General features: G+C 40.6%; 1 protein-coding gene across 3 annotated transcripts in view; it reads left to right on the forward strand.

Annotated features, from left to right (window-relative positions):
- Positions 1-18,137, forward strand: part of PLEKHG1 (pleckstrin homology and RhoGEF domain containing G1) — a 203,073-nt gene that overhangs the window by 109,205 nt on the left and 75,731 nt on the right. For 2 of the 3 annotated variants that reach the window (XM_014605490.3, XM_019488324.2), the window contains one exon: positions 7,983-8,518. In XM_014605490.3, the coding sequence (XP_014460976.1) occupies positions 7,983-8,518 (536 nt within the window). Of the gene's footprint in view, positions 1-1,922; positions 2,209-7,982; positions 8,519-18,137 lie in introns of those variants that run through there. The other variant, XM_019488326.2, reaches the window with a different exon arrangement.

The raw sequence follows: 18,137 nt of genomic DNA on the forward strand, positions 1-18,137 counted from the left end.
TCCCCCTGCTGCCTTCATTCACTAGGAAGCGGGTCCATCTGTGTCTGTCCCTCCTTCACTGTTTTGCGGCATTGAGCAGCCCTGATATGCTGGTGCCCTGCCCCTGCCCATGCTGTTGTCCCTCACTCCCAAGCCATGGCTCCCCCTGCCAGTGCCCCTCACTCCCAATGCCCTCAGCCCCAGTCGCCAGCCCTTCCCCACTCCATCCCTCACTATGGCTGCCTCAGTGTGTCCTCCCCCCCATCACATGTCACCTATATCCTTCTCTGCCACAAAGACTTACCTGCAGGTAGTGGGGGAGCTGCTTTCCACCGCTGCCTGGCTGTACTGCTGACCACATGCATCCCACTCCCCAAGCAGCCTGAACTGAACTCTGCCAGCCTCCAACAGAAAACCTGTGGTTTCCCACATTTTTTCCCCTTTAAATGAGAAAATCCTCTTTTTCCTCCTTTAAAAGAGAAAATCCATGTTTTGCCACATTTTTATGTGGCAAACAGAAAACCCAGATCACTGATTATGACGTACCCATCTTTGCAGCTTTCCTCTGCTTTCCCATCTGGAAGAGTGTCTGCAACCCTAGTAGACCAGTGTAAGGTCAACCTGTTAGCATGTCATTCACTTTGAAGTGTTCATTAACTAGTGCAGGTAGAATCAGAGAAAGAGTTGTGCTGTAGATCTCACAGGCAATCTAGGGAAAGGCAAAGCAGGCATTGACTGTAAAGAAAGGAAGAGTCAAGACTAGAGTAACCAGACTGTCAGACTGAGACTGGGTCAAAGTGGAGAATGGAATTAAGGCAGAAGACCATTCTGGTCATGGGCAATGTGCATAGGAGAGAAAAACAATGCACCGTTTCTTTTCCTAGAAGTGTTTGGACGTTTATCTTGCTGGGATCCTATGACCCCAGGTGACTTCCTGCCCCTGGGGCAGGGTGCTGGCTCGATGATCTTCCGAGGTCCCTTCCAGCCCTAATGTCTATGAAATCTATGAAATTCTTCATTTCTTCTCCCTTTTCAAAATAAAAGTCAAACAAGTCACATCAAAGGGCAGCAATGGAGATGCAACAGAACATACCTGGCTATATTCTCCATAGTGTTTTGTCTCATTCTCCCCTCACTCATGGTGTCTTTTATATTTTCTTTGTGACTTGTAAGTTTGCTTCTTTTCCTGCTTTGATGTTTCTGCATTTATAATTTCTAGCCCTTGATCTTTATCTTACTTCCTACTCTTTGCTTTTTCTTCTCTGTCTTTCCTACCCCTTTTCACCTTTCTTCACCCTGCTACAGAATGTGGACCAGTTTGTATTGTGCTAGGCCATCAAAGAGATGCTCTGGTGGAGGAGCAGGGAAGGGGTTTCAAACTTTCACTCTCTAGTGAGAAGGGATGCCCAGCACCTAGTAGGGCTATGCCCTTTTGGCTCTATAAAAATGTTAGGAGCAAGTTTAATAAAGATCTAATCTTTCTTTTCTTTCTTCCTGTACCTTTCCTATAAACATGCTCCTTTTTGTTCTACTTTGTCTCACCACAGTTCATCAATGAGTAGTTGTTTCTGGTTTTAATCTTGATTTTCTAAAAAAGCTCTGTTGTTTTTTTTTTTTACTTTAAAATTGGCAACATTTTACCAACTAACTTGGAACGTTTCCCTAGACTTGCTGTATAAAAGCATTATAAGATGTAATTTTAGTTAGTGTCACAGATTTACAGGAGATCTTTTACATGTACTGTATTTCACAATACCATTCATTAAATGATTGGTTCATTTTGCATGCTTATCAACATTGTCTAGCAAATCAAGAGATGAAAAATAAGAAATGCGGTGGAGGTGTGCAGTATGTGATATTTTTACAGCTTGGTGCTTGAAAGAATGGAAGTTGTAGGGTGTTGCTCAGTGAAGTGTGCATTTTAAAGGCACCCACAGTGGTGCCTATTGTCCTGTTCCTGAATTGAATGATGTCATGTTTCATTTAAGGCTCTTAGCGATGCTGAAGACTGTGGCTGGTGCACTGGGAAAAAGCAGTGAGAAAGTTGTGAATCAGGTTTCTGTGAAGCCTTTGTGTTTAGGGGTTTGGTAGATAAAAGCTGACTCATGCAATATTTCTACCTAAGGAGCTGTGCAAACTAGCAAGAGCGTCTCATTTTACCTGAGTGCCCAATGAGGTAATTGTGGAACAGCTGAAGGGAGAAGGTGTGTTTAATCCTCTTTTACACAGGTAGGCTGCGAGTTGTTTGGGGAGTGTTTATGGGATAGAGAGCAACTTGTTCATTCTCTGTGCAAGGAGCCAGAGACATTCCACAGTGGTGAGATACTGTCGCAGAGGATTTTCCCTTGCAACAATGTTCTGGGACATTAGCATGCTTTGATATGACAGAATGCTATTCTATGTTAAATATGGCATAGTGGGGAGATTAATTGGACAAACAGAGGCATGCTAGTTGATAGATTTTGTTTTTTCTTGTCTTACGATCTCTAATAGATGGGATTTTTTTTTCTCAAAGTTCAGTTAAAGTACAGGGTAGCTACTGTACATAAGGGTTGAGACTGAATCCATAATATCAAGGGTGCTTTTTTGTTGTGTTTGTTGTTTTTTTGCTGCAAATGCTGTCTTTGTCTAATGTGATGATATTTACCAAGTATACTCGTTGCAGGCTTTGCTGTGTTCATGTGCATGTGTATTTCTGTTCAGCAATCAGTAATGTAATCAAAGCTAAAAGTTTAGTTGACTTGAATATTTAAAAAAAAATCAAGTGGTCATTCTATAAAGCAGTGGTTTTCAATGTACTAATGTTTAAAGAAGGAAATATAATTGGGGGAATGATTTTTAATAATAACATGGAAGCATCTTTGCAGACTGTTTGTTTTAATTGTGCTTGTTTTTCAAACATGCAATTGGACCGCATCTATGTTTTTTAATTCTGAGTTATTCTCTTTGAATTTTCATTTGTAAGCAGAAGTTTTACTAACCAATCCTGCCAACTGCACATTCAGCCTGAACAAGTTTCATTTATTATGAAAAACTTTAAAATAAAATTATGACTAAGAATTGAAGGAATTACCGCAATCTTGACATTTTTTCAGCTAAATTTTCAGAACATGTGAAGACTTTTTTTTTGGTAAATGTTGATTATGTGGATTTTAACTTTAATTTTCATATCAACAGAAAGAAAACAGTACCAATTCCAAGTAGCACATTGACTTTCAAGTTGCTGATCATAGAGTATGCCTGCATGCATCAAATGTAATAAGCAATATGGAGGAATAAAGTCATTATATAAAGGTTTACCTTTTAAAGAAATCTTAAACTGCCTTATACTACTGCATATTTTGATAAACAACCTTTTCTAGACTATAAAGTTTTAAGCAAAAATGAAAAGACTTTTACAGTTACTGTAAATACAACTGTAGAAACCCAGAGAAAATTGTGTATTTATTAAAAAAATTATTGAAGGTGCTTGACACATTTGAGGGACAAATGATTGCTATGTGCATATAGAAAACATCAGTATAGGTAAAATATTTGTTTTACATGCGGTCTTAATATATCTTTTACCCTTGCAGAAGATGTACGTCATTGTTTTTATTAGTTACTTCTCCCCTGTTAAGTGCCAATGTCCTGCTTGTTGTTTCACAGGGAGTAAGCCAGGCAAAAGAGGAAGTCCAAATTCCTCTCTCTGTTTTAAATGCTTTCTTTCTTCAAGTCCATTCATAGCATTTGATGAAGTAGACTGTTTCCTACATAACCTCATGCATCTCTGAACCAGTTAGTATCTAAGGTGCCACCTGGCCTACCTTTTGCTTAAATTCATGGAAAGACACAAACAAGAAAAATCTTGTTCCTGCAGCACATTTTCTTGCGAGCATTGACAAATTTGTAATTATAGTCTCTGGTGCCAAACTAACAAATAATTACTGTTATTTCTAAATTAAAGCATGCAAATCTCAAGGTGTGTATATTTTCATATTGTGAATTAAGTACTTTTGTTTGAACCTTGAATTGTTATTGCAAATGATTCAATAAAGAAAACATCTAATAAAATAACAAGTAATGCCTGGGCCAAATATACGTTTTAACATTACAACACTTATTAGTATATGCTTGTTAGAGGACCTTACAGGACCTGCTTATTGTGTAAACTGTAAGATTAGAGCCTGATTTTTCAGAGGTAGGGATTGTTCTGGCCTCCTAATGTTGTCACTGAAATCTGTACGGGGCTAAGCAGCTCTGTAAATGAGGCTTTCAAGGTGCTTGAGTAATGAATTTGCTCGTTATGCAGATTCCGTTCTACCCAGGAGAGCGCACAAACACCAAAAGACTCTTCCTATGCCTGAAGAAGGGTGACCGAAAGCTTGCAAATAAGAATTTTTTTCCAACTGTTAAATTGGTCTAATAAAAGATATCCCATCTATCCAAAGAAACTTGTCTGCCTTGCAATACAGAGAAATTCACAGGGCGAACAGGATTTTGAAGAAGTCCCAGTGTTCTCTAAGGCATAGTCAATAAAAGGAAGTCATTGTGGTTATGATGATATTAGCCAAAATTGTTTTTAAGGGATGGTAATATTTTACCATTGTTAACAACAATTGGTAGGTGTACTATTTAGGCTGCCAAGGAAGAAATAGAAGAGGTATTTACAGTGGAATTGCACCTAAGCCACAGAACCCAAATCTAAACTCTACCAAAAGAAGGTTGAATGGATCATAGCATTGGACTTGATTCAATTCCTACCTTTTCTGGCAAACATTCTTGTTTAGTCTCTCTCTTCCTTGGTTCCAGAAAGAAGATAATACTTTCTTAACCCAGGATGATCTTGTGAAGGTAAATTTATAAGCGCTTAATAAGGTGTTGTGGTGCTAAGACTCTTAGATGTACATATAGAATAGATAGAAGTTTAGAGACATTCGGATCCAAGTTTTGATTAAGGCTTAGATTCAGGTTTATATTAAAGCAAAATTTAAAAGGAGTTGGCACTGCGTGGAATGTTTATAACAGTACATGAAAACACAGGAAGATAATCTGCTTCCTGGTTTTCACAGCAAATTGAGAGTTTGTGAACCTACAGAAGCTCATAGACTATGCAAACCTAGAGCCAGTTTCAAGCATGTCTGGGTTGGCTTATTGACTTCTGTATGGTGCAATACATGTCTAGGTTGGCTATACAACTTTAGTATACCTATAACATCTTGTGTGAAGATAAATGAACTGTTGTCAAGTGGTGCTACATAAAACTTGGGTAGCTTTCCAGTGCCCTGGTATTTGCAAGGTCATACTTATGTTAGCTTCTAAGGGCAAATACGTTTGAACTACTGTAAACAGTGCTTTTTTTTTCGGGGGGGGGGGGGATAGTAGGCTATGGAAGTGTTGAATAGCAAGAAAAGAGAATGCTGTGGAAATTTAAAAAGGAAATGTTAACATTTTCCTACAGCTTCTAGCTATGAATACTTAAAAAAAAAAATTACGACTTCAGTTTTATTGATCCAAATGGTGCTTTGTTTTTTAATAAATGAACTGCCTTCAAGTTATCAGAAAACCAGCCAACGTATCAGTGAAACAGGAAGAAAGACTATAAAGTGAATGAATGTAGCAGGAACCTTTTGTTCTCTAACTAAGTGCAGTTAATCAGGTGTTCTTTGCTGTGTATTATTAGTAATATATCTTCTGAAAAGTCAGCAGAAGGGTATCCCTGTTATCTTATTTATCCTGTCCATTTTTCAAGAGGGTCTAGGTCTGTACAGCTATGCTCTGCTTTTTGACTCAGCCTGAAAAGTGATCCAGGGCTGATAACAAAAAGGCATACTTTGTTTGCTATCCAGAGCATTAAGGAAGCATACATTTTTCTATCTCCTTCTGAAATAAGGAGCATCAACTTTACTATAATCTTCATTTTAAACAGTTCCATGCAGAAAATGTCTTATGCTTCATAGAAATATAAAGCAAAACCTTATTCAAGAAACTATGTTCAGGAAAAGTTATATATGATACCCCTAAAAAGAGCAAAAAGTAAAATAGCATTATCTTGGGGTCTGGTCCTCCTCTTGCTTATAAGAATACATTTGGGGACACATTTGGGTATATGTACACTAGGAGAGCTAAACTCAGTCTTTCTAGGGAAAAACATACTTTCTATTGCATAAGCAAATTATTAATCAGTGTTACTATTCATGCACATTAGAGAGCAGAATTTGACTTTAAACCTGTATTGCCTTACAGTGGCAATGCTGATATTTATGACAATATTAGCATATGTTATTAAGCATGTTTTATACACATGAATGTGTGTGTGTGTGTGTGTGTGTGTGTGTGTAGTATGCAGACAAGATAATAGAGATAAAGCAAACCTCTTCCTTCTTTATGTACCATATTTTCTTGCATAGAGCACAGCTCCTTGTATAACCCACACCTTTTTTTTCAAGGGAGGCCTGAAGAGGGGAAAAAAAAAATTTCCTTTTGGAGAGCGAGTAGCAGCAGCTATGGTGCTGAGCCTGCTCCCAAACCTGTTGCCGCCCTTACATAGCAGATGGGGCCTGTGGACCAACCCAGTGTGCCAGGTTCAAGGCTACACTCTGAGTCTGACCTGTGCTCTGGCTCCTGAGTCAGGTCAAACTCAATGTGGCAGGTCCAAAGCCATGGACCAACCCAACATGGCAGTCTAACCTAGCATACAGACCCATGTCATCTTGTTGTGGGGCTCCCTGCAGGTCCAGAATTTTGACAGCAGGAGAGTGGTGGCAGCATTAGCTGCTGTGTTTCACACTCCAATTTTCACCAGCTGGTTTTGGGGGGAAAGATGCAAATTATATGTAAGAAAATATGATATTTTTAAATTAGTGAAATGCACCTGTTCATGCAAGGGGTCCATGAAACTGGCATTCTCTTATGTTTTGTGGCATAAGTGGCACCAACGTTAAATTTTTCCCATACTACGTGGCCAGTTTGCCTCACTCATGACCTGGAGAGGACATTTTACAAGTGCATTTGTTTCTTGGCTTGTCCAATGAAGTTGCCACCTAGTATCCCAGTTGCCAACATGGTTTATGAAATGTAGCCAGCTGAGATTCTGACTAGAGCAGACCAAACTGTTGATTTTCTATCGTGCAGGAAAGGAACATTTTCTGTCAGAACAGCAAAATGAAATATTTCAATTTAGGTTAAACTGACCCCAATAAAATATTTTATTTTGATTTCTTATTCCCCAAACTCATGACCTCTGCATGACTTCATGCAAACTACATTTCCATTTGAAAGCCATTCAGATTCCCAATGAGAGGTGATTAGTACCATCAGAATGTTTTCAGGCAGACCCCCAAACCACCAATTGATGGTAATTTTTTTTCAGCTTCTACTAGACTGTTGAAATAATTGACCTAATGGTGGAATACATCGCAGTTGTACTATAATAGTAATCCTTGAGCCTTCCAAATCCCCAGACCATGAGTTTTTTTTGTCTTCTGCCTTAAGATAGTTTTGCTGCTATTTTTTGTGCTTAATTGTACACATGCCTAAGGACTGTCTTCTCCCTTATGCCCCACTGCAATTCCTAAGGTCAGCTGAGAGCAGCCTCTTGCAAGGACCATTAGTGCACCAAGCTTGTTTGGTGAAAACACATAGGAGGTCATTCTAGGCAATCCCCACTCAGCTCTGGATCTCCTTCACCCTGGAGGCCCACCAGAGCCTGAGCTTCTTTCGGAAGCACTGTTTGACCTTCCTATTTGGGCAGCTGTCTAGTAAGCAAGGCTTAAGCTGGAATATTGTTTGGGAATTGCTGTGGGGGAGAGTTCTTTAGATTTTAGTTTAATAACCTGAGTTGTTTTATTCTCTTGTTCGCTCATTCTATAAGTTGTTTTATGCTCTTACTGTAAGCTGCCCTGAGCCAAAGTTGGGAAGAAGGGCATATAAATCAAATAAATACCTAAATAAATAAATAAAATGTTTTGAAGATGCCTATGCCTACACTGAATGAGTGACAATGACAATATTTTCTTTTCTAGATGACTATCATTTGCCTCTTGATGTCTTACCAGTTATGACAGAGAGTCCTGGTCCCAAGACAGCAAGGGAAGAGTTACACGAGGAGAACAGACCTTTCCGCTACTGTGGAGTAAAGACCATGGAGCTGTCAGACAGCGACCGCCCTGTCAGCTTTAGTTCCACGTCCTCATCTGCCTCCTCCAGGGATAGCCACTGTTCCTTTGGCAGTAGAATGACCTTAGTTTCAAACAGCCATTTGGGGTTGTTTAATCAGGATAAAGAAGCTGGGGCTATAAAATTAGAGCTGATTCCAGCCAGGCGATTTTCCAGTGAGTTACACAGAAATAAGCCCATGGAGCAAGAGGACACACAAGAAAGTCTTGAAAAAAGGCCAACTATGCCAAGGAAAGCTGAACCAAAAGGAATGAGCAAAAACTGTGCCATATCCCTGGTTACGGAACCCACGAGTCCAAAGCTCCTGTACGTCGACAGAGTTGTCCAAGAAATTCTGGAGACGGAGAGGACTTACGTGCAGGATTTAAAAAGCATTGTGAAGGTAAGAGACCCGGGTAGAATGGGCTAGTTGCATGACATAAGGGAGTTGTGCAGAGTGTGCCCAAGTATATGATTTTATTACACTAATGACTGGCTAGAAGCCAAAGGCCTGCATAAAAACTCACTCAGAGATTTTTATTTAAATGAGCACATCCAGTCCCACAGTTCTTGCTTGTATTTGTAGTTTATTTAGCAAATTAATATAAATGGCAGCTTACTAATTAACACTCTCTCTCCACATAATATAACCCCTTTTGGCACGAGGCAAAATTTGGTATCCTAGCAGGAGATATTGATGATAGTCAGGTGTTTCTTTGCAGTCCTGTTTATTTACAAAGAATGCACAATATCCCGTTTCACAGAACACTGGTGGAATCTAACAGCAGGAGACAATTTCCATGTTCACAGTCCAAGCTTCTTTCCTGGCAACACATTACCTAAATGCTCAGAATCACACTGCAGGTCCCTCTCCAGTTCTCTTTCCCTTTCTGTTGTTTGCCTCTTACAGATACAGATACTGTAGAGAAATAACTGTAGTTCCATCAGTTCCCCCATCCTTGAGTTTTATTAAGAGTAACAGTTTTTTCAGCTTAGCATACATTTTGGATGGAGAACCCTATTACATTAAAGGAATTCACTGATTTTTTACATTTACCTTGAATAAAAGGTGACTGTCACACCCACTGGGTTCCTTGACATTTTTCCCAAGTCGTGCAGCAGAACAATATGATCTGACCTCCATTTCTGATTATATGTAAAAAATGGATGTAGCCTCCTTTTTTTAAGGCTCTGTGTCTAATTTTATGTTTGTTCTTGCCCATCATGATAGTATCTGAGAAGCTTGCTTTAAAATGACCAGTGTAGTACTTACGCCATTCTTTGACCTCTTGCCCTGTGTATATACATTTACATCACCAATAAAACATTCACAGAAGGTGTCTGTGAAGCACAGTGACTTTATAGTCTGTAGCTTTATGCCACTCTATATATTAAGTACATAGCTAAGCAGGAAAAAAAAATCCTGGTTTGATACTGAGAGAAAGTAGGCAGGGTTTAAAAGTGTGAGAAGAGAAATAGTGACGGGGGCTTTGATAATACAAATGCATGTCTGAAAAATTAATCCTCGCAAGCAAGTCTTTTCCTGTAAAATTAAATTAGTGTAATACCAGTAGTTAGAGGACCTATGATCAATTTTAGAGGTTTCATTTTTGCAAGGTTTTAAAGCCAAATTGTTATTCAGTAAATGCAGGCTTGATGTACCTTTGGAAAAACTCAGTTCTGTGTCCTTCCTCTTCACTTTCACCCTGCTTTCTCTGCATCCAGTAAATTACACAATTTAAGAAATGGAAATATCTTAAGCATCATTACATGCTAAGTAAATGATATGCATCATATTGGAATTATAAAGGTACTATCATTTGAATTTGCTCTACAGAAGAATATGTGTGAAACTGCCAAACCATTCAAAGTATCCAATAAAAACAGTCTTCAAAGCTTCCTGTGGTTCTGGATGATTGATTAAAATTAAAATTTGAAATACTAAGCAGTAGGATGTTTAGGTTAGCTGTCAAGGATAGAGTCGCATCAGGGTGAAGTCATAAAGGCAAGCCTCCTTCCTTGTGTATATTCTGGTATTCAGTTTTTTGGTGGGTGTTTTTTTTTGGGGGGGGGGTTGGGGGCGGAGGGAGGGAGGGCGGCTCAGGGTGTTGGAGGGATTTCCTTTTCCTCTTCCACAAGAACTCAGTGGTGCTTCAGTAATTTCCCCCAAATGAAGGTCCTTAGCCTCAGGAAGAGAAAAATCAGCATAATCTATTTGTATGAGCACATTACCCTCTGAAGCATTCAGTGTGGAGCACTTGATTTAGTGCAGAGTCAAATTAAAATGAGAGGATGCTAACACTTCATCATAGGCAACTGGTGGGGGGGCACATGCCCCCTCGAGATTGGCCCCAACTTGGCACCACTCAGGACAGGGCAGTCTTTTTGCCTTGTTGGAGGGGAGGAGGGGCACTAAGCTGAGGCACAGAAGGATAGGAGTGGATATGGGGCTTTTGGCCCGCCCAAAGATTGTACCCCCCCAGACTCTGGAGACACCAGTCACTCCTGTACCTCATAGTACCAGAAAAACATGGGTCATGTTTTTTTAGTTAAGAAACTAGGAGAGAAGGTAAAAGGAACCCTGGGGGCAGGTTAAAGGATATTTGGAATGCGAAAGTTGCGTGGGAACTAGTATGAGTTGTGATGGTATTGCTGGAAGGAAGAAGGTCTCAGAAACGGAAACAGGCTATCCCATTTTTAGTTGAAGAAAGCCATGGGAAATAAATAAGACAAAGAGATGGAGGGGAGAGTCCAGGAGGAGGAAGATAGGAGGGCAATAAGAGATAAGAAATGAATTGCAGTACAGTTTTTTCTGGCAAACAGAGTTCAAAGGAACAGGGAACCTCTGTGAAAATAGGAGTGGGTTAGAAAAGAGCATCCAGAATATAGTGGGACAGAAACTACAGAACTATGGGATGTATAAGCAGGAGAAAACAGTATTTTACCAATTTAAAAATATGGTCCTCCTGCTAAGAACCATCAGTGTGTGTACAAATCTGGTCTCTATTGCTTTTTGTCTATAGGTGTGCATTTCCTTACTGTATTCTTTTGTACATCGTGGAAAGAAATGCTCTTTCTACTTTCCTTGTTTTTGTGTTTGAAGCATACGTTAGATTCAGAGCTGTGAATGTTTAATTGATACCTGTGACTACAGTGTTTGAATCTCTAATGTTAACCTGTGAGACGGCTTTTTAAGTATCTTTCTAATATATGCCAATCTCTAAACAGCTGAGATATTCTTCACAGAAAATCACAGAAAGGCATGGTTGTCTGTTGCATCTAAGAATGACACTGAGCTGCAAAGGAAAAAGCAAGATAATCTGAAAGCTTTAGAGCTCTTTTATTAACATGGATGAACTGAAATGTTCTGTAGGAGTATGGCAATGTTAGTCTTATTCCAAGTACGTTTGCTAAAGTTGAGCCCAGTGTAATATTTCAGGCAGTGCTTTTTCTGCCCCCTTTGTCCTTAGAGCGTTTAAGAGACTTGCTGTTAGTGTGTCTTGGATACAGAAATGATAGTATGGATGGAAAAGAATATCATTTGATCCATTTTGGGGTTTGGCTTGACTTAAACTAGTACAACTTGTGCATCATTGCCTTAGCTTTTGAGAAGCAGGGTGGTCTAAATGCTAACAGCTCAAAGTTCTTGGTAAAAAGCAAGCAAGGATTTCATAGTAAATGGCTGCTGTGATTTTTAACTGATATTGGAGACCTGCTGAGGTTGCCCAGCTTTCTTTTCACTTGTCATGCAGAAGTATTCAGGCAGCTGGAATGAATGACAAGAGTTAGCATAGGGGTTTCTCTACAAAGCTTCTTTTGCCTCAGGACAAACTTTAACAAAGGAAGACAGCCTAGTCAGTATAGCCATTTTGTACATTGTCTAAAAACTGTCTTTGATTATTGTTTTGAGGAATGACTCTGTGATTCTAATGCAAGCAGTCATTGTAACAGGACTAGAGCAGACTTTTCTGTTCTTGGATATGTTTAATCAGCTGACACTTTTGAAGTAATTTTAATTTTGAATTAGTCAAGTTCAAAGCCTGTTTTGGGCAAATCTACTGATATCAAATCAGACAGTTGGGCTTCATGCTTGCCTCACTGTGCTGTGGTCAGTTAAAAGACTTTCTGCAGGCCTACGCTTCAATGACTCTGTGCACACACATAATACTTAGCCCCATTTAAATGTGGTTTAAATCTGGTATGTACAGATATAAAAGCCAGTTCAATTGGTTTAAAGCTGCCAGGAATGGTTCAAAAATGTACCTAGAAAATCAGGCAAGGTTCTTTGGGTAAATCCGATATCTTTTATTAGACTGACTAAAATAGTTGGAAAAATCCTTCTTTGCAAGCTTTCAGGTACAAGTGTCTGCAGTTGGTCTGTGTTCTTCCTGGATGGAATAGAATAGAAACCAGAAGCCAGTATGCGAGAATGCATTTTCATTGGCGGGCATTCTCCTGTACCTGAAAGCTTGCACAGAAGAATTTTCCGGACTATTTTAGCTGGTCTAATAAAAGATATCGGATTTACCCAAAGAACTTTGCCTGCCAACACGTCTTAGACCAACACGTCTACAACCTTTACCCCTAGAAAATCAGGTAATCTTTGGAACTGGCTCACAGTGCGCCCGTTCACTGTTACATGTAGACACCAAGTGTTCTGTGATGAGACAGGTCTGGTTGGTCCTGTTTACATCTCATTCTGCATTGCCCCTCACTTTTCTCCCTTTCCCAGCAGCTGGAACTCTGGTGCGCAGCCAGAACTCTGCTGTCCCACCTTTTAAAGAAAATAATTGGCTCTTTTAAAGCAATGAGCTCCCTTGTCATTGGCAATCCTTTGCAGTCGTGGTTGATTGTCTTCCATATGATTGCTCTATCTGTGAGTCTAAAGATAGCAGAAGAGGCTGATTCGAGATCAACAGATTCTGCTGCAACTTGGGCACGTATTTGTCTGTGCAGGATGGGTGGCTCTGGATTCCTGATTTGCTCAGCAACACACTATTTTCTGCTGTTCCTGCTTTTCTGTCTCCCATTGTCATCATAAGGTTTCAAAGTACTGAGATTCTTGCAGCAAAGTCTTCCTCCATTTGGGTCAGTCCTGGGGAAGAGTCTCCTACAATTTGATGTCAATGCTGCAATTTTTCAAGTTGGCTTTGAGGATGTCCTTGAAACACTTTCTCTGCCTTCCTCTTGAAGATGCACTTTGACTGAGCTGGTAGAATAAAACTTGCTTTGGGAGTCTGGAGTCAGACATCCGGATGACATGGCTGGCTCAGCAAAGTTGATATTGGATGATCATTACTTCGATGCTCGTGGTACTTGCTTGTGAGAGGACGCTAACATTGGCACATCTGTTTTTCCATTGGATTCAAAGGATCTTTTGCAGGCAGCGCTCGTGGAACTGCTTCAGCGACTTGAGGTGTCTCCTTGTACATTGTCCAGTGTCTCGGCTCCATACAGTAAGGTGGGGACCATGACTACTTGATAAACCATGAGCTTGGTTTTGGATCCAACATAATGATCTTTGAATACCCCTTTCCTCAGGTGTCTGAAGGCTGCACTTGCACTTTTAAGGCAACGTTGGATTTCTTTGTTGATGTCAGCCTTCTGAGAAAGAGAGCTTCCGAGGTACAGGAAATGCCCACTGTAAATCTGAATTATTGGAACTGGGGACTGCTCATTAAGAGCTTGCTGATGGACTTCTGAATGTTAAGCATCAATCTCATTTTCTTGTATGCCTCGGTAAAGATGTCAATGATTAGCTGAAGGTCTGCTCCCTTGTACTGCTTGTTCTAACAACCAGCTGTGTCTTCACTCCCTACACAGCTGTGAAATGAAGAAGTTGCTTCTCCACCTAGCATAGGGTTATAGAGAGATAGGAAAGGTAGGCTGCCCACTGTCATTTAAGCTGAGCATATCTGGACCTGGTATATAGCCCGTAGCATTTGAAGGCTACAGTTGGGCAGATAAGCCTTCTCAGAGAGGCGAATGTATTTTTCCCTCTTCAGCACCTTAAACAGAATTTCTCAAATTTTATTCAATTCTATAAGACAAAATAAAGATTCCCTCATAACCAATAATGAACACAATGAAAATATTTTGAAAAATAAAGAATTTGAAGTCTCTTACTGTGCAAGGAGCTTCCACTGACTTTGTAATTAATAAAGCATTTTTGCTACCTGAGTCCCTGCTCCCCTTTTGCCCTGCTTCTTTTTTCTTGCCTCAATCTCCACTCCTAAAGCTTTTTGTCCCCTTCTCCTTGCCCATAATGTCTGTCTTACCCCTCCAAACTTAAAATTTTCCTTGTTCCAATCCCCTCCCTGATTCCTTACCTAGTCGCTCCCCCCGCCACACACGCACACATACACGGGCGCATGGACGCACACGCATGCAAGCTCTGTGTCTCCAGCCAGTTCTGTTTTTCTGATCTTGATTCCATGTTGACTCTCTCTCTCTCCTGTGCTTCCCTCCCTCCTTTAGTTGTCTCATGTCTCCATGGGCTCCCAGTTGTAATTTTCTCCACTCTTCTTGTCCAATTTCAGTACACCCACCCCAATTTTTCTCCAGTCTTTTCCAACCAGTCCTAGGTTTCATTGTATAGTTCAGGTCCTCTTCAGATCTTTCTTCTCTTGCTACATTTCCTTTCTGCAGCCCCACTGATTCCAAGTCCCAGTCTCCCATTCTAGTCACTTCACATCTCCTTGATTATTGATCTAATCTATATACCTCTCCTTTCCTGCCAGACACCCACACACCTGTTTCCCTCCCAGGGTTCTAGTCACCAGTTTGTTTCCCACTCAGTTACAGCTACACTTCCTAGTTTTTCCTCTTCCCTTTTTACCAGCTTTGAGGTCCAGTCTTCCGCCTGCCTATATGCATCACTGAACTGTTTTATGTCCCATCTTCAGGGAGGTTTAACTTGGGACATCCCTGACACAAAGACTGCCTGGTCCCTCTTCTCCCACCTCCAAAGTTTCAAGGAATGCTTTCAAAGCATGAGGGTCCTAGAGTTCATCAAAGAAAAGGTCACCAAAATTCTCAACATTGGCAAAAACCTCAAATGTTTCCAGCCTCATCCTGAAAAATAATTGAAAAGTTTGGCTGAAGTTATTCCAAACAATTTGTTCTGGTGGCATGGAAAATTTCATCCCATGTGGTAGAAATTTGGCAAAGTTACAAACCACTAAGAACAGAGCCTCATAATGGAAAGTGTTGGGCAGCATTGTGCTAGCCCCAGCTGTAATTAATGGAAACCCCTTTGCTGGCAAATTTTTAGTTTAAAATCTTGACTTCCTCAAGGTCATGGGGGACCTGTGTCTGAAATGGATTTAGGACTCATTACTTCCAGGCCTCTGGCTCTGTGCTTAGAACATGCCTCTTTCTGTCATTAAAATTATATCAGCTTTTGAAAAATATGCCTTACCTGCATTATTTTGCATCTTTTCCATGGTGTGCTTGCTGTAGCTTAGCTCAGTTGGGCACTTGGTAATGGAACACTAGACTTTAAAAAAGAAAGATGATGAACTTCATTTTTAAAGTTTGGCAATTATTTTCTCCTTAATGCATAAGAGACCTTTGGCTGCCACATTTATACAGATTTAAAGATGGGTGCATAATTTCCCTTCTGTTCCTCTATCACTTTGTTTACTGCCTTATAAGCAGGGATCCTAGTTTTCTCTTCACCATGGAAACACATGATAAAACCCGTATTTTCTCATTTTAAGGAGAAAAACCCAGATTTTCTTCTTTAAAGGAGAAAAATGCAGAAAACGGTGGGTTTCCCCATGGAAGCGGGCAGAGTTCCAGCCTGGAAGAGGCTGGGAGGGAGTGGGAGGAGGGCGGTGAGGCAGGAGGCACTTTGTGCATATCACACATGCAGATGATGGCCAGGCACCCTGGCGAGCAGCTCCCCACAGGTAAGTCTGGTGGCGGGGGAGGGGAATTGAGGTATCCATAGTGAAGGAGGGAGGGAGTTGGGCAGGGCTTTGGGGCCCTGGGCCGGAAAGCGTGGCTGCCAGGCCTGGGCAGGAAGTGGGGTGGGGCCATGGGCAGTGCATCCAGGTGGGCTGGCTCCCCACCACTGCGCACACTTCCAGGAGGGAGGGCATGGGGGGCATGTCCTCCCCAGATTTGTGCAGAGGGTGAGGCTGGGCTGCCCACTGCGGGCTGCAGGCTCCCTGCCCTGCTGCCCTCCCTCCAGGGCCTCTGTGGCCCAGCAGGTGAGACCTAGTGCAGCCAGGCAGAGCAGGAGCGGGCAGGGAAGCTCATTGCCACCACTGGGAGTTGTGTCTCACCATGGCAAAGCATTCCATGCCCACTCAACAGCAGTGGGGGTGGCGGTGCAGAGTTGTGCCCCTTGCTGCTGCCAGGCAGGCAGCTGGACCCGCATCCTGGCGAGGAAAGGGGGTAGGGTTAGCTCTGATTTTCCATGATAAAAAGACCAAAATCAAGCACCGATAGTTATAGGTATTTAGAATTTATTTTATTATAGTGATTGAGGTACTGGTAGGTTTCCAAGTTGCTTTAAAATTGTAAATATATCAATAAAACATCATGTTAAACTGATACGTATCTATTTATATAGAGAGAGATATCTATATCTATATAGTGGTTTTTAATTTTAATTATGAAAAAATGCTGATTTGGGGGTTTTAATCAGAGAATTTGTGATTTTTAAACAGAGAAAACCAGGATCCCTGCTCATGAGTTACCTTTAGGTTGACAGTACAATTGTGTGTGAAAATGATGTTGTAAACTGGAATAAAGGGTAGCTTTCACCTTTCAGGAAATACATTTCTGGCACCTGTTAAAAATGGCTCTTCTATTTAAAATTTGGCCTACTTGAACACTGTTGCGAAGTCAAGATGTTGACATGATTGACGTTACTTTCCTGTAGACAGAACTAATTGCATTGAGCTTTATGGTAGTGCAAATAGTAATAATTATAATGGTTATGGAATTTTGTGGCGTGTTTACAGCATTTCATATTGCCTGGTATAAACTTACCAGTCTCACGATTCAGATTTTTCTTGAGCACATTAAACTGAAAAAACTAGGTGTGCAGTCGTATAATGATGTTTTTAAAGCCTCAGAGCAATACCACAGCTTCAGGGTTTGGCATTACTGCTTTGCAGGCGAATGAGCCTCAAAGAGATTGCTGACAGGGTTCATTTATTTGTCTTAAATCTCCAGCACAGAAGAGAGAATGCAGGTGATAGGTGTGCGTCCTTCAAGCAGTTCACTTTAATTTACTCCATGACAGTGTGACACTTTAGAAACAGGCTTTCCTCCCCCTCAGGAGGCCAACTAAAACTACATTGTCTACCCCATACTGAGAGAAAAGACATTCAGTTTAGATTTAAAGCAGAATAATAACATTCATAATGAGAGATCTTGGTTCTTAGTGCTACTTTCACCTTTCAGCAAGATGTAGCCCTAAGTAAAGGCAAGACTTTAAAAAGTGGTTAAAAGCAGATTAGTTTTCTATTAGCTCACATGCCTTTCATACTAACCAAAAACAGATCTGCATGTCTTTAAAAGATTTGGACAAACAACTTAACCTACCTGAAAATACACATTGTTCTTGTCTTTATGATATGAGATGTTCTAATGGTGAGTGTTGGCACACATCCAGCTCTTTCGTGCTGATGAACTTTCTCATTGCATCTCACATGGGTCAGAGGAAGGAATTGTGTCAAACTGTGTCCATTTATATCTCTTCAAATCTACTAGGGAAGACTTCAGATGATGAGATGGTGAGATTCAGATGTTAAAGTTAAGACAATATTGTGCTGTATTACCCCAGCATAAATCCTGTCTGACTTCCTGAATTTACTGGAAATAATCCAGTTTTATACCAGTAGAACTGAAAGAAAAATTATGCTATATTAACTATGGAAATGGTTGCCTCATGGAAGCTGATCAGAAGATAGATGCTTCCACTGTTTAAATAGGTAGGTATATATTTGAACACTATAAATAATTGAGATGTTCATTTCTGTTTCTGTAGTTTTAAAAATGTTATT

This window comes from Alligator mississippiensis, chromosome 1 (assembly GCF_030867095.1).
Source record: "Alligator mississippiensis isolate rAllMis1 chromosome 1, rAllMis1, whole genome shotgun sequence".
In the NCBI taxonomy this organism is placed as follows: Eukaryota; Metazoa; Chordata; order Crocodylia; family Alligatoridae; genus Alligator; species Alligator mississippiensis.